The sequence below is a fragment of the Pelophylax lessonae genome, assembly GCF_965119305.1.
Source record: "Pelophylax lessonae genome assembly, chromosome: 13".
Taxonomy (NCBI): Eukaryota; Metazoa; Chordata; class Amphibia; order Anura; family Ranidae; genus Pelophylax; species Pelophylax lessonae.
Genome location: NC_138780.1, coordinates 97,514,268 through 97,531,421, shown reverse-complemented (window position 1 = coordinate 97,531,421; position 17,154 = coordinate 97,514,268). Strand labels below are relative to the sequence as shown.

Sequence of the window (17,154 nt, the reverse complement as noted above, 5' to 3'; positions counted from 1 at the left end):
TGTGTGTGTGTGTGTGTGTGTGTGTGTGTATATATCATGAAAAATCCCATACTGGCCTAAAAACTAGTACAGTGATCAAACATACAAACAAAAAGCTCATTTGTAGGGTTAACCACACTATGCGCGAGCCAGACCCATCAGAGGCCGGCGTGCGTTCCACCACGAGTTGATAAGGCACGGCGTGCGTGTCAGCTTAACGCATTTTGTCATCAAACCATGATGTCTTTAGACAGGTGCTGGACTAGGGAGAATGGTCACTTCATCCAGAGGTGTTCAGTCAGTTGTGTCTCAGGTAGGGCACTCCCGAGGTGGACCTGTTGGCCTCTCGCCTCAACAGGAAAGTTCAATGGTTTGTGGCACGATTTCGGGACCCTCTAGCCAACGTCATACACCCTAGTGGCTCCCTGGTGTCAATATCCCCAGAACAGAAATGGGGAAAATCTTCCAATGGGGACACTAGTTCTATTGACCCTGGCGATTAATCAGGTATCCCCTCTTAGGAGGAATTTTCCCTCTTCCTGTTTTGGCTATGAGACAGGAAGTGAAGGGAAATCCCACTAATGGGACAAAAATTGGGGAAAAAAAACATGACTGGGTGTATAACCCTTCCTTATTCTATCCAAAATGAAAAAAAGTTTTGCCTTTTTGGTTCTACTTTTAAAGGGGTAGTTGACATGAAATGAATTCTAGAGTTTGAACATAGAATGACTGACTTTTTTTTGTTTTTTTTTTTTCTTTTTCTTTTAAACAGTAAAGCGACCACATCCCTCCTCCCATAATGCATCTGGTAATGCAGAAACTGGGGTTGCACAGCCTTCTCCAAAATGCCCCAGGCGATCAAAAACACCCAGGAGAGTTATTTTAAAGTAAGTATCAAAGCCAATGCTCCATGTAACATCACTTATCTGCATATAAAGCAGCTGGCTGAGCTTTTATTTTTAAATTATTTATCTAAACCACATATGTCATACACAAGGCCCATGGGCCAAATGTGGCCTTCCAGGCCATTTCACTTGGCCTCCACACCTCTCCTGCAGCATCACCCTTGTAACCCCCCCTCCCTACACACCTTGTCTCGGCAGTCAGCAGAGGAGGACAACAGAGTTCCTCCTACAGATCTGCGCTTCTCTGCTGCAGAGGAAAGGCTCATCGCTGCTGAAGGTCACTGTCGGCTGACGTCATAGAGCCAATCCAGGCTGAGAAAAGATTGCGACCACGTGGTCAGCATCTGCCCAGAACCCTGGACCAGCACCTGGCTCAGCCTCTGTGAGGCGCTGAAAGCCTGAGCCAGCTGCTCCCTTCACAGTCCAGTGCTCCAGTGAGCGCAGGGGGCTGGGCAGACAGAGGGTACGGACAGTCAGTAGCTTTTTCCTCACAGAGCACTTAGAACTGAGTTATCAGCGGTCTTTGATCGCTCAGATCTCAGCCTTAGAGCGGACGGGGGACAGATGCAGAATCAGACTGATGCTACATCCACCTATGTAAGTATGATTCTTTAAAAAAAAAAAAAAACTTTTCTTCTAATAAAGCACAAAAGCAAGGAGGATCTTTGCAGGTCTCCAGGTAAAATTTTAAATCCAGCAAGAACAAGCGAGCAGTGCAGTGGTGACATAAAATCTGACTTCTACATGTCCCATGAGTACTCGCACATTTAATGACATAACAGTTTTTGCTGGTTGGTATAATGAAGGGCTGAACTGTCAATCATAGGAGGTGGGCAGATTACAGGTCCTCTTCACCTCCAGCCTCACTGTGCTGCTTATGCGTGTTGGATCAGCTAGACAGGTCAGTACGATCTTGAGGGAAACTTGCATGCAGCATTTGGCTCTACAGAGAAACCGCTAGTAACACTGCACTGCAAACAGATATTATCTGTTTAAAGGGAGAAAAAAAAAACCCAATCTACTTCATGATGGAACAGACTGTTGACAACATGGATTAGCAAACAAGAGTACATGTAACTGTGGCTGTATGATGGTTTCTTTATCTTTTAATTTAAGTGACACTATAATATGTGAAGATGTACCTGTTCTAAGATGACAAAACGTAACTTTTCAAATTCAGTTCCACTCTAAACCTAGAGGCGTGGTTTTACATAATCCTCTGTATCAGAGTTGGGGGATGTACACTTATAAAGAAAACGACCCTAGTATTCAAATTCATGAAAGGCAATCTGATTTTTTTTTTTTTTTTTCACAGACAAATTCAAATGGAAAACAGGCAAATATTTGATATTCTCCAGGAATTGAGGTCTCAGATCATAAACTCCGTGTGTAATATAAAGGTGAAAAGGACTTCCCTTTGGAAAAGTTCCATTTGCTGTTTCCGCAAAGGAAACTTTTCTCCATGTAGCAGCCTACATGTATCCATCACAGATAATCAAAATGCATGCCAGCAAGCAGACATGTCCCTTTCTCAGTATTTCAAAAATGTGCTGATTGATATTGAGAACTCTGATGTTTTTGAGGGATCTGAACGGAAGAATCTTTCTTTAAATCCAGATGGTAAGTTATTGTCAGCAGCGTATTGATTTTGTCCTAGTTATTTGCTTTTCTTTAACCACTTCCATACAGGGCAGTTACACCCCCCTTCCTGCCCAGACCAATTTTCAGCTTTCAGCAATTCAGAAATTCAGAATTTTCTTTATAATTTTTGTAACACAAATAGAACTTTCTTTTGGTGGTAATTAATCACCACTGGGTTTTTTGTTTTTTTGCGATATAAGTGAAGAAAGAGCAAACATTTTGAAAAAAAAAAAAAAAAACATTTTGTTTTAAATTCTATTATAAAATTTTGCAAATAATAATTTTTTTTCCATAAATTTGGGCCAAAATTTATACTGCTACATATCTTTGGTAGAAATAACCCAAATTAGGTAGAAATAACCCAAATTAGGGGATATTTTTTAGTCTGTGTGAAAGTTATAGAGTCTACAAGCTATGGTACCAATCAGTGAAAATTGATCACCACTAGTACACTGATGTACTGATGGCCTATCTCAATCCTTGAGGCCCTGAAATGTCAGGACAGTACAAATACCCCCCAAATGACCCTTTTTGGAAAGTAGACATTCCTGGGTATTTAGTAAGAGGCATAGTGAGTTTTTTAAAGTTGTAAATTTTTCCCTCAATTCTTTGGAAAATTAGGAAATTATTATTATTTATTTTTTTTTTTTTTACACAAAATTGTCATAATAGGTTATTTCTCACGCATAGTATATACATACTTGCACTTACACCCCAAAATACATTCTGCTACTCCTCCTGAGTATGGTGATACCACATGTGTGAGACTTTTACACAGCCTGGCTACATACAGAGGCCCAACATGCAAGGAGCACCGTCAGGTGTTCTACAAGCATAAATTAGACATATAATTTCCGAACGACCTATCACACTTTTGAAGGCCCTGGAGCACCAGGACAATGGAATTACCCGCAAAATGAAACCATTTCGGAAAGCAAACACCCCAACGTACTGTATATTCTATGAGGCATAATGAGTCTTTTGAACATGTCATTTTCTTTCCATAAGTTTTTTGGAAAATGTGGAAAGAAAATGAAAACTGTATTTTTTTTTTTTTTTTACACCAAAGTTGATAATTTATAAGATATTTCTAACACATACCATGTACATAGCAAAAATGTCACCCCCAAAATACATTCTGCTGCTACTCCTCCTGAGTATGGTGATACCACATATGTGAGACTTTGTCACAGCATAGCCACATACAGAGACCCAACATGCAAGGAGCACCGTCAGGTGTTCTTGGAGCATAAATTACGCATATAATTTAATTACAACCAATCACATTTTTGAAGGCCCTGGAGCACCAGGACAATTGAAACCCCCCACAAAATGACCCCATTTTGGAAAGCAAACACCCCAACACATAATCTAGAAGGCATGGGCTGCAGACAGGTAATCGGGTACACTGATCGGCTTCAGAAAGGTACTTGGGTATTCTGATGGGCGAGAGACAGGTACTTGGGTAATCTGATGGGCTGCAGACAGGTACTTGGGCACTCTGGGCTGGAGACGAGTACTCGGGCACTCTGGGCTGGAGACGGGCACTCTGGTACTTTGATGGGCTACTGACAGGTCCCCTTTATTGAGGGGGGGGGGGGGCAGGCAATCAGTGTGTTTAGGTGTGGACTGTAATCGGTAACTAGCTGTTACCGCATTCTCCGATCACACAATCCTGTGTGAGGAGGAGAACATAGTAACTGCTAGTTACCGTGGTTTCTGTTTGCATTCTGTGACCGGCTGTGATTGGACACAGCCGGTCACCTAGTAAAGAGCCAATTTCATTGGCTCTTTACACCGATCGGGGATGCTGCATCCCTGATCGCTGCACTGCGAGCCACGTCGTAGGACGTCCTCCCGGATCGAGGAAGTGTTCCTGCCGGCCTCATTGTAGGTAGGGAAGTGGTTGATAAACCTCTGATCAACTAATTCAGTCCACACTTTTCTTAACTATTAAAAGTTGTAACGTAAAAAAAATGATTTCCTAGGCTGATTATTGTATTTACCAATGGACATTTTGAAACCGTGTTGACAGAAATCTTCAAAGAAATACAAAAACGACTAGGTCGAGGAAAAAAAATAAATAATGCAGGGCATCACTGCAGAATTGATAGATTGGATCTTTTTTTTTTTTTTTTTTTTTTTTTTTTGTTTTAAAAGCCAAATCCATCATTTTCCTATGTAGAACTATCCTAGTCTTCAGCTTTCCTTTCTACCACCCAATCTCCATGCAAAGTAGGCCTGTCCATGTGGGGATGGCTGGTTTTGTTTGGAAAATGTCTCTTGCTGTAGAGTGATAACTGAGGATGTTTTGCCTATATTGATCCAGCTCTTAAATGTGTTTGTCACCTTACAGCTCTGCAAGATAACTTGTACTACGAAGCTGGTAGGATGCTAGCAATTGCTTTAGTACACGGAGGGCCAGCTCCAGGATTTCTTTCCCAAACACTCTTTTCTTGCCTGATCTCTGATTCTCAGCACGTTCAGCCAGTGTTAGAGGATGTAGCAGATCGTAATATCTTAGAAGCAATACTAACGGTAAGTGTGAGGGGCAATACAATCATCTTGCCTTTGTAAATTACGATTGTCAAAATCTTTTAAATTACCTCTTCCCTGGATGCATTGCTAGGCTTTATTTTTGAATTAAGTGAATATTATGTGTACAAATTACTAAAAAATATTTTTCTCTTTCGTTCATTGGTGGGAACAGCTCCTGATATTCATAACCATTGGGTTATACTGTCCCCTACAGGAGTAGGACACTAGGCAGAAAATAATTCTGACTACACCCATGAGCAGTCTCGGGGGGTATACTCCCTCTCTCTGCTATAGCCAGTGAGTTTTGTTCTGCCTAGTCCAGGAGTAAAGACCTATTTCCTTACTGGGATCTTTCGTCCTGGCAAAATTTTTTAGATAGAAATTTTTTTCTCCTGGATTTTTTCCTGTGAGCCAGGGGTGGGCTGGATAATCTAGATCCATTGATCACCCTAGTCTGGCCAGCAAGGGCGCGCAGACCTCAGCGTGCTCCCCCACTTGCCAAGTCCCTCAACCTGCCCCCCCCCCCCTCCATGCTGGGGCTATTTGGGTGGTCTGGCCACTTTCCTGGGATGGGGGCAGGGCGCTAACTGGCGATGGGGGCCAGGGGGGGGTGCGCCGCTTGCGATCGGAGGATCGATTGTGCTGAAGGGGGGGGGGGGGGTTGTACCTGGTGGGGGCTCCTGCCAGGGCCCAATGCCCTGCCTGGATCTGTCCTTGAGGCCTGGTCTCCCTCCTGGTCCTGGGTCCCCGGAAGCCTTGTGCCACCGTTTTGTTGTAGCCTGTGTTTCTATACACGGCGGCCATGTTTGTGAATTCCGGTGACCATTTTCTTGTGGTTTGCCATTGAAAATAGCGGCGGCCATGACAGTGGAGCCCTGTGGCCGGCGATTTCAGCGTTTGGGACCCCTCCTCATCCCCTGGTGCTGACTCCTGGATCATTTTACTTCCTGATGGCCGCACGTGAAGTGCAGATTCTCCTGGCGGCTGCAGGTGCCTTTTTCTGTGGGTGGTGAGTCTGGTGGGGTCCTCTGCCTCACTGCTGAGGATTGCTTGGTGGTTGTCCCTGGCCACCGGGTGGTGCTGCCAGCGCGGTGGGGGTTGTCCCTTAGCAGTGTGTTACACTTTTTGTGGGGTCCCCCTGGTGACTCATGGAGTACATTTCCCCATCTGATCCCCTCTCTGAGGCTGCGGGGCCCTCCTCCTGGTCCCAACCATCCATCCATGCACTGACGGCGGTCCTCAAGTCCCTTGTGTTCCCAGGTGGAGGTGGCTTTTGAGCGACAGGCTAGCAAAAATCACTCCCCGCCTTCCCCTGCCTCATCTGTCTCATCAGATCCTAAATATGATTCAGGTGCCACGGACATGGGTCACCCTGCTGGGTCTGCAACCACACGCCTGGAATCCTTGGATAGCAAGGGTGATTCCTACACATCTGCAACTGCGCACGAAAAGGCGCTGGTGGATGCACTGATTGTATCTGTGCGTGGGACCCTGAAGATGGAGGAGGCAGCTGAAGCTCTGACAGAGGAGCAAGTGCCCTTTTGGCGCTCACAAGTCCTACAAAGTGGCAAAGGTGTTTCCGTTCCCTGCCTATTTTGACAGAATTGTTGCTAAAGAGTCGGGGAAACCAAAGGGTCCCTGTGGGGTACCTAAGCGCTTTACTAGACGTTACCCCTATGAGGAGTTCTTTCTTAAGACGTGGACTGTGCCACCGGTGGTGGACCCTCTGGTTTCCAGGTTAAACAAGGCAACCATGATTCCAGTTGAAGAGTCCCCGGCCTTTAGGGATCCGGCTGAACGGAAGGTGGAGGCTATGGCCTGCACTATGTGCACTCTGGCTGGCACAGGAATGAGGCTGGTATTCAGTATTGCCCGATTGTCGCAAACTCTGACCGAGTGGGCTAAGCTCCTAAACCGTGACCTAGAGGGGGGAACAGCTCCCCCCCTGCTGGCTTTGCCGAGCTGGTGGAACAGCTGGTCCAGGGGCTGCCGTTTATCTGTGATGCCTCTTTGGATATGGCTTGCCTCTGTTTTGACAGTGGTCCTTCGGCGTGTTTTTTTGGCTCAAGTACTTCAAAAAAGGTCTTGACTGATATTCCTTTTCAAGGAGATCGTCTGTTTGGAGCTACCCTGGATGACATCATTAAAGGTCTCACAGGGGGAAGAGTTCCTTTTTTTTTTTTTTTCCCACAGGCTACTAAGGGCAAGGTACCTCGTCTTAGACGTGGGCCTTCCTTCTCACCTCTTAAGTTTTTTCGTCCTTCAGGGTCGACTGACAAGGGCTCGAATCCTTTCAGGGCCTCTTCTGGAGGATCCAAAGGAACCTGGTCTGGCAAGCCAAGACCGGCTTCTCTAGACCCAGTGACAAGGTTCCTTCTGCATGAAGGTGCGCCCTCACCCGTATCGGGGGTGGGGGGATGTCTTTGCAGGTTTGCGGACCCGTGGACTTCCTGGGTGCAAGACAAGTGGGTCCACAAAGTCAATCGGTCTAGCTACAAGATCGAGTTTCGCTCTTGTCCCCCGTCAAGGTTTTTTCCTTTCAACTTGCACCTGTCCCCAGACTGCTTACAGGGCCTGTTTGGCGCGGTACAAGACCTGTTCCTTCAAGGGGTGATTGTCTTGGTTGCAACCTCGGAACGTTTTCAGGATTTTTACTCAAACCTGTTCACAGTTCCCAGGAAGGAAGTCAAAGTGCATCCAATCCTGAACCTCAAGCGCTAAACTGCTTTGCGCGGGTAAAGAAGTTCAGAATGGAGTTCATTCGAACAGTGGTGGCATCCCTTCGTCAGGGGGATTTCCTCACCTCTATCCATCTCACGGATGCCTACCTTCACATTCCAATTTCCGCCAGTCACCAGTGTTTTCTCCGCTTTGCTGTGGGAAAGGAGAATTATCAGTTTGTGGCATTACCCTCTGCTCTGGTGGAGAACCTGGAGATAACAATACGAACTCTGCGGGAGATGGGCTGGATTCTGAATTTTCAGAAGTCTGCTCTGGTTCCGTCCACAAAGCTGGACTATCTGGCTAAGACCGAGTCAGGCCCAGAGTGCTCCTTCCCCTGGACAAACTCCAGAAATTGCAGGCTGCAATTCGCCTCCTGCTGTCCAACAAATTGTCATCCCTCTGGACTTGCATGAGGCTGCTGGGCCTGATGGTGCCTACCTTCGAGGCGGTTCCGTTTGGACAGTTCCATACGAGGTCCCTGCAAAGATTTCTGACTAAATAGGACAAGACTCCGCAGTCTCTGGACAATCGAATCCAGCTGATTTGGGGCATGAAGGAGTCCCTGATATGGTAGCTTCGTTCTCCGGCGCTTCAGCTGGGAAATTCCTTCCTCCCCTTGTATTGGACAGTGGTCACCATGGATGTCAGCCTGTCCGGCTGGGGAGTCGCCCTCAGCAAGCATTCTGCTCCGGGAGTCTGGACTCTTCCAGCATCCAGATCCCCTCTCAATGTCTTGGAACTCTGAGTGATCATTGGACAGATTGTCTTCAGGGTTGTCCAGTGTGCTTTTAATCGGACAATGCCACAGCCGTGACTTTTGCCAATCACCAAGGAGGCACAACCAAGGAGGCACAAGAAGTGTCCTGGAGGCTCTGGTGGTAGCCAGCATTCTAAGGTGGGTAGAACGGTTCGTTCCAGCCCTCCCTGCCATACACATTCTCAGGGTGGAAAATTGGCAGGTAGATTACCTCAGTCAGTTGATGTTGGTCCACTGGGAGTGGTCCCTTCAACCGGAGATGTGCCACCAGCTGTGTCTCCGGTAGGGCACCCCCGAGGTGGATCTGTTGGCTTCTCTGCTCAACAGAAAGGTGCAGAGGTTTGTTGCTTGGTCAAGGGATCCTCTGGCGGACGCCCCAGACGCGCTAGTGGCCCCGTGGGGGTCAGTATTGTATGATTTACGCCTTCCGTCCTCTCAAGCTTCTGCCAAGACTTCTACGCAGGACCGAGGCAGAAGGGATTCTGGTCACCTTAGTCGCTCTGGACTGGCTTCGCTGGGCTTGGTACGCTGATCTGGTGCGGCTGGTTGCCGACGTTCCTTGGCAGTTTCCTCTCAGGCAGGATCTACTATCCCAAGGAACCTTTGTTGAAATGGTAATTTTTTTAGCTACTTATTTTCATGGGAGAACTGCAATCAACAGCCGGACTGGGTTTCGGACTGGATATCCTAGATCCTTAAGGTCTCCCAGCCTGGCCAGCGAGCGTGTGCAGGTTATAGCCCAGTGCTAGGCCTCGCTACGACAGAGCCCCAATGAACAAGGGGTGCCTGCAAGTGAAATACCTCGCCGGGACGCACACGACCTGGTTCAGTCTGAGCTGCAGTGTACCCCTTGGCCATCAGCACCCCCACCCCGAGTGGAGAGGTAGTCTGTCCGGAGTGGCGCCCACCCGAGTTCGTTGGTATGGTGAGTAGTGTCCCCCCATAGCTCTGGCGGTCTCAGGGCGGACGCGGGCCCCTCCCTGGGAAGGTCCGAACTCTTCAGGTACCCCTCATTCCCCCTAGCCTCTTGGTATGTACCAGCCCCCCCCAAGGCCTCCCTCCCCACCATCATAGGGGTCCCTACCTCAGTCAGCGAAGGGGGGCCTCGGAGGTTGGATGCCGCAATAGCGGATCCGCTGGGGTGGTTAACTCTGGCCGGGGTCCCTTCCAGATACCCTTCGATGCAACAAATCTTTTGGACCTCTTAGAGGTCCCAGGGACCACATGGCGCTCCGTGGGGGTCGCCATTTTACTGTAGAATCGTTCAGCCTCATTTTGCAGAAGTTCCCATTAAATGTATGGGTGGCCATGTTTTTGTAGTTTCCCCATATAAATGCATATAGCGGCCATTTTCCCGGAGTCCTCGAACGCTGGACAGCAAGGAACAGCTAGGCCTTTCCTCTAGTGCATGACCCAGGTACTTCCTCTTCCTGTGAAGATAGTTTTCTTTGCCAGAATAACAATCCTGTTCTCCTCCATATCAAATGGTATGTCTATTGGAGTCCCTGTAGGTCTCTCTGTCTCACCCTGCTATCTGCAGTGCTAGTGGCTGAGATTTGTAGTGCCACTGGTGCAGCGGTTTGGGACAGTTTTTAAGTTTTCTTAAAGTGACACTGCGCTATTCTGGGGTTCATATGGAGTCCCAGGAACAAATTTCACCTTCAGATCCCCTCCTTGCGGTTAAGGGGAAAAGTCAAAAGTGGATTTGCTTTTAAAAAACACAATTAGTAAAAAGCGCCCTATGTCCTCGCCTGCCTCTCCGAGGTAGATATGGCTGCCGCGGACTAGACATATGCCGGTTTTCGGTAATTCGATATATCGCGGTATTGCATAGCCACGGTATTGTTATTGTGGCATTTTTAAAATACCGAGTTTATCTACTCCTGGGTCTGACTTGTGAATTGATACATTTCATTGAGCTGGATGACTCATTCACTCACACAGCTAACACCTAACTATAAACAAAAATGATTACATTTGTATCTTTTCCTTCCCTCTGCAAGGGAGAAAGGAAGTTTAACCTCTTAAAGACTGGATCTTTTTCTGACACTTGTAGCTTGCAAGTTAAAATCAGTTTTTTTTTTGCTAGAAAAGTACTTAGAACCCCCAAACATTCTATATATTTTTTTAGCAGAGACCCTACAGAATAAAATGGCGATTGTTGTAATATTTTATGTCACACTGTATTTGCGCAGCAGTCTTTCAAACGCAATTAATAGACTTTAATGAATAAAAAAAAAAAAAACGTAACAGTAAGTTATCCCAATTTTTTTTTTTTGTTACACAGAGAATCGTGAGAGAATCGTGATCTTTATTCCAAGCTAAAAAATCGTGATTCTCATTTTGGCCAGAATCGTGCAGCTCTAATATATATATATATATATATATATATATATATATATATATATATATATATATATATATATATATATATATATATATACACGCATAGCAGCCCACATTACATTATTATATAGCCATCAAGCAGTGTCTGGCCTACCTGGTGATGACTGGTCCTGGCGCTCTGATCCGATGGCCTGGTCTTTAAAGGGGCAAATCCTTGCGATCCAGAAGTGGTTAAACCTGCAGGAGGACCGGTGTTTTTATCTATTAATGACTTTACTATTGCTTTAGGCCTGGTTCACATGTATGCGGGTTGGTGGTTCACATGTATGCGGGTTGGCGGCCCACATTTGCACAGGCATAGCAGCCCATTGATGTGAATGGGCTTGAGCTGCTATGCCTGCGTTTTCAGCTGAAAAAAGGTGCATGCAGAATTTAAAAAAATGCAGTGGCCATGAAATCCATCCTTCTTTTGCACCATGCGACTTACCTGCCGTTGCTGCACACGCAAACTGTTTTTAAATGCCGTGCTCATGTATATAAAAAATGCAGAAAGCTTGCCAGAGCAGGAACTGCAGGTTAGTCGCATGGTGCAAAAGCAGGATGGATTTCAAGGCCACTGAATTTTAAAGAAATGCTGCATGCACCTTTTTTCTGCGGAAAATGAGGGCATAGCAGCCCGTTCAAATCAATGGGCTGCTATGCCTGTGCAAATGTGGGCCGCCAACCCGCATACATGTGAACCACCAACCCGCATACATGTGAACCAGGCCTAAAGCAATAGTAAAGTAATTTATAAACAACACCTCCTTCAGGTTTAACCACTTCTTGACCACAAGGATTTGCCCTCTTAATGACCAGGCCATCGGATCGGAGCCGAGCGCCAGGACCAGTTATCACCAGTTAGGCCAGACACTGCTTGATGACCTATTTTTAGGCCTGGTTCACAGAGTCTGTACTGACTGACTATATAATAATGTGCATAAGTGAACCAAAGCCCCTAAATTCAGCAATGAAATTCAAGTGAGGTAGAAATTTAATAATTTAAATTTAATAATAGAATACCGTGATAATACCGTATACCGTGGCAAAACCTTAATCAATTAATCGCAGCATGAAAATCTGATACCGTCACAAGCCTACCGCGGACGCATGTCACCCTCAGGGTTCTGCGTCATCGCACTCGGATGGCGAGGACATCACATCCTCGTCTGCAGCCGCGTGGGAAAGCGCCTTATGGAGGCACTTGGTGTCAGTACGGGAAACTCTAAAAATGGCGGACGATTCTGCAGCGTCAGGGACGCAGGTGTCATTTGGCACTCGCAAATCCCAGAAGTTGGGCAGAAGTTTTCCCTTGTCTGGAACTTTTTGACAAAATTGTCTCTGACCAATGGGGGCGCCTCAAACACGTTAGTGGTTCCAAAGCGTTTTAAGAGGGGATATCCATTTGCAAATGCGGTATCCGCAAAATGGACCGTTCCACCGAAGGTGGACCATCCAGTCTCCAGACTGAACAAATCTACTGTGGTCCCGGTGGAGGTGTCCCCGGTCTCTAAAGACTCTGTATATAGAAGGATTGAGTCTCTGTCCCTCCACTTACATGTGATTAGCGAGCTCAATACTTAAACCAATCTTTGTGATTACTCGGGTGTCCCAGACCATAACGAATTGCGCAAAGTTAGTAAAAAAGTGACCTAGAAACCTAACGGCTCCCTCAGGGCTTGACAGAGCTAATGGACCAAATGGTCTAAGCCTACTATATATGTGATGCGTCGCTAGATGCAGCCCCTCTTGTAGCCAGAGTATCCGCGGTGGGGGTATCTATTAGACGCAAGGTGTGGCTAAAAAGCTGGTCTGTGGATCAGGCTTCAAAAAAGGCACCATCAGAGCTCCCCTTTACGGGGGACCGCTTGTTTGGATCCTCATTGGATGAACTGATCAAGGGTCTTACAGGTGGGAAGAGTACTCTTCTTCCTCAATCCCCCAAGGGCAAGTCCCCACATAATAGAGGGGGGCCTTATTTTACAGCCCACAGTTGGCCCTTTCATGCCTCTGGCACGCAAGAGAGAGGCTCTAAGCCATTTAGGTCTTTTAAGGGTTCCAAGAAGACCTGGTCGAGTAAGCCGAGAGAAGGCCAATCCAGATCTGCAGACAAATCCCCGTCTGCATGAATAGACGCCCTCACCCGTAACTTCGCTTCTTTCTGGAACCACCTCCCTTGATTCAGGAAAAATAGGTCCACGGACTGATCCGATTGGGTTACAAGATTGAATTTTGGTCTCGTCTGTCGGACAGATTTTTCCCGTCCAACCTATTCCTATCTCCAGATCGGTTAAGGGATCTATGAGAGGTGGTACAAGATCTGCTGTCGCAAGGGGTGATTGTGCCGGTTCCCTCTGCGGAATGCTTTCAGGGGTTCTATTCAAACCTGTTCACTGTTCCCAGGAAAGGAGGCAAAGTGCATCCAATCTTTGACCTCAAGGCTCTGAACCATTTTGTGCTGGTACAGAAGTTTTGAATGGAGTCCATTCGCATGGTAGTGGCATCCCTACACCAACAAGACTTTTTGGCCTCCATCGATATCAAGGATGCAAATCTACACATCCCTAATTATGCTGGACACCAGTGTTTTCTTTGCTTCACTGTAGGAGAGGAGCATTATCAATTTGTGGCGTTTACCCTTTGGTCTCGCCTCCGCTCCCAGGGTCTTCACCAAAGGCCGATCTTTTATCCTCTTTTACAGTCGTCGGCTTTAACAGCGTGGCTGTTGAAACCCAGGTATTGAAGGACAGGGGTCTTTCTGACTCGGGGATTCCTACACTGTTAAAAGCTAGAAAATCTACCTCCTGGAAGATCTATCCTCTTACATGGAAATCGTACATCTCATGGTGTGAATCGTTGAAGGTGCATCCTCACCTAATTTCGGTGGCTAGGAATTTGACCTTTCTCCGAAGAGGGGTTGAACAGCAGTTGGCCTTGGGTACTATTAAAGGCCAAGTGTCGGCTTTGGCTGTGTTTTTTCAATGCCTTTAGCTATGCATGCCTTGATTTGCACTTTTATTCAAGGGGTTTGCCATATGACTCCTCCGATAAGATCACCATTACCTCCGTGGGATCTTAACTTGGTACTGTCTGTTCTTCAAAAACCTCCCTTTGAGAACATTAGGGAGTTTCCTCTGCTTATACTGTCGCAGAAGGTAGCCTTTTTGGTTGCTATTACCTCTGCTCTTAGAGTATCTGAATTGGCGGTGCTATCCTGCCGTTCACCTTATCTGGTGGTCCACAGAGATAAGGTGGTACTTGGACCTAATCAGTCGTTTCTTCCGAAGGTGGTTTCTGATTTCTATTTGAATGAAGACATTATGCTGCCTTCACTCTGTCCTAAGCCCAAGCATCCCAAGGAAATTGCCTTGCATTCTTTGGATGTGGTCTGGGCAATTAGGGTTTACCTGGAGGCTACTATATCTTTCAGGAAATCAGACTTTCTTTTTTTCCTCACGGAAGGACCTCGCAAGGGACTGGCTGCGTCTGCTGTGACCGTATACAGATGGGTCAGGCAGACGGTGGTACAGGCCTATTCACTGAAGGGTCAGGTTCCACCTTTCCCTGTGAAGGCGCATTCTACTAGGGCGCTAAGTGCCTTTTGGGCTTTTTGCCATCAGGCGTCAGTAATGCATGTTTGCAAGGCAGCAAGTTGGTCGTCTGTGCACACGTTCACAAAATTCTACAAAGTAGATGTGTTTGCATCTTCGGATGCTTCTTTTGGCCGCAAGGTTTTGCAGGCTGCTGTTTTAAAGCGGAGTTTCGGCCACAAAAAAAAATTTCAATGAACATACCCCCGGCACAGTCAGGGCTAGTACATTCCACAATGGCTAGCCTCTGATCTGTCCCGGTTCGCACTTACCTGCAAGAAGAAATACTCACTTTTAAAATTTCTTCTCCAGCGTTGCCATCTCTGTTGTGGCCAGCTGAAGCCAGCGCGATCCTCTTCTGCGTCCTCTTCCGTGTCGTCTTCTCCCAGAATGCGCCTGCACCGGCCCCTCTCGTCACTTCTGGTGCAAAGCCGCATTCCTCCACAGCTTCTGGGCATGCCCAGAAGCAGTTTAGCAGGGAATGCGGCGTCGCACCGGAAGTGATGAGCGGGGCCGATGCCGTCGCATTGATTCCTGGGAGCGATGACGTTCAGCTCCCAGGAATCATTGCAAACCGGAAGTGATGGCGCAGGCCGCGGCCGCCGAGGTAGGAAGTGAAAGAAAGGGGAGTATTTCTTTCTACAATAACAAGGTAAGTAAAAAAAAAAAAAAAAATCCTAACTATCCTTTTACTTTTCAGGTGATGAAAAGCAAGCGGATGGCCACAAAATCGATTGTCGATTTTGTGGCCGGAACTCCACTTTAAAAGAGAAAAAGGTCTCTTTGAGGGTGTATGTTGTTTCCAGGTGAGCTCCAGTTCTTGTTTGAGCTCCATGTTAACTGGTTGGCTAAGTTTTGCCTTTGGAGAATTCTGTTCGTTCCTACGTTGTTTTCCCACCCCTCATGCAAATACTGCTTTGGGACGTCCCAAAGGTCAAGAAGAATATGGAGCTGCGTCTGTCAATGAACGATAGAGAACTAGATTTTCGACTTTCCGTAAAATCCTTTTCTCTGAAGTTCATTGACAGATGCAGCACCCGCCCCTCTATTTCTGAGTGGGATAGGGTTTTTCTTCTAAACACTGCTTGCAACAAAACTGACTCCTATAGCAGAGTGAGTGGGTGTATCCTTGCAGGGCCTGCGCCATAGGCATGGTAAAGATTTTTTCCTGCCTAGGGCTTCTTTAGGGGGCAGCATAACCCAATGGTCAAGAAGAATATGGAGATGCGTCTGTCAATGAACTTCAGAAAAAAGGATTTTTTTGTAAGTTCTTACAAAAATCCATTTTTTTTTTATGTACAGTATATTGTAATGTAGCCCAGTTGGCTGCTTATATTGTATATCTGTTATCTTTGTGTGCTGAATTCTTCTAAAGGGTAAAACCTACAATTATACTGTCAGTCATTATAAATATTCCTCTGATCTGAACCTTTTGTGCTTCACTTAAGTGCCAAAAATATTTAAATGTCACGCAGGCAGCACCAATAATGAATATACAACAAACAAAAAAAACACACGCGCATCTTCTTAAACCTCAAGTGCAGCACTACTAAATGTTAATTGATATGCTTGCGCAATAACTAAACAGCATGTTCACATATACACTTGTCTTGTGTCACCTACTTAACATGGAAATAATGAAAGTTGCCTGTTGTAGCTTGATGATGCCTGCGCAGACCAGAAGTGATATGCAGAGGCCAGCTAGGGTTGGAGGAGCATAATATCAACTGGATCTTTGATCTGACACTATCCAGAACAGAGAGCTCACATGTTTATGCATGTTGTATGTGCACGGTTTCATTTAGGTTTGCTGAATTTGTTTAAATAATTTTTATGCTATGTGCCACTTCATGTGTTCGCTTTTGTAAGATCTTTGGAGAGTTCAGGAGTGTATTATTATAATGTGATCCTTGGTATTTCTTAGCATATGTGTCTAAGCATGCTTGACCCTACTAATATGCTTTTAGTATAGGTCCGATTTTAAAGGGGTGATTTTACAACCTTTGAAGAGGGGAGAGCCACTAGAACTGACATGGACTTTGGATTATGCTTGGACACTTGGTCTGATATTGATTTACTGAAATAAATTATACCTATAGACTGTTTAGATACTTGTACATTACATTATTAAGGTATATGCAAACCATTAGATATATAGAGATCTATAAAAAAAAAATTGTACTGTCAAAGCAATGTTTTGAAAAAAGTAACCTTAAAGTTATTGTGCTTTTGTTAAATGTAACAAATTAAAAAAATATTTTGCCCAAAAACGTTGTAATCAGTTAACCATTAAGTGTTGTAAATAAAGTCATTTTCTTATTTGTGATAGATTCAGTCTTGCCAGAGGATTAATGAGTTAAAGGCCGCTATTAATCATTACTATGACTATCTGCAGAAGACTGATACGTTGCACCTTGTACAGTATGTGGGTGATAAAGTTCACCTGGTCAAGAACATACTAACTTACCATGTCATTCGTAGAGTGCAGGAACCACTTGAAAGGTAATTCGTTTTTAACACTCCTTTACTTTTCAAACTGACAAGTTCCATACTATTGTGCCATTCATTTACTGGGGAATATTAGAGGTGTATTTTTCTTAAAAGAGAAGTATGTGGATGCAAAAAAATAAAATTA

General features: G+C 45.7%; 1 protein-coding gene across 2 annotated transcripts in view; it reads left to right on the top strand.

The window, feature by feature from the left end:
• G2E3 (G2/M-phase specific E3 ubiquitin protein ligase) overlaps positions 1 to 17,154 on the top strand; it is an 82,658-nt gene that overhangs the window by 52,953 nt on the left and 12,551 nt on the right. For both annotated transcript variants that reach the window (XM_082275201.1, XM_082275202.1), the window contains exons 10-13: positions 752 to 866; positions 2,200 to 2,504; positions 4,882 to 5,063; positions 16,849 to 17,021. In XM_082275201.1, the coding sequence (XP_082131327.1) occupies positions 752 to 866; positions 2,200 to 2,504; positions 4,882 to 5,063; positions 16,849 to 17,021 (775 nt within the window). The remainder of the gene's footprint in view (positions 1 to 751; positions 867 to 2,199; positions 2,505 to 4,881; positions 5,064 to 16,848; positions 17,022 to 17,154) is intronic.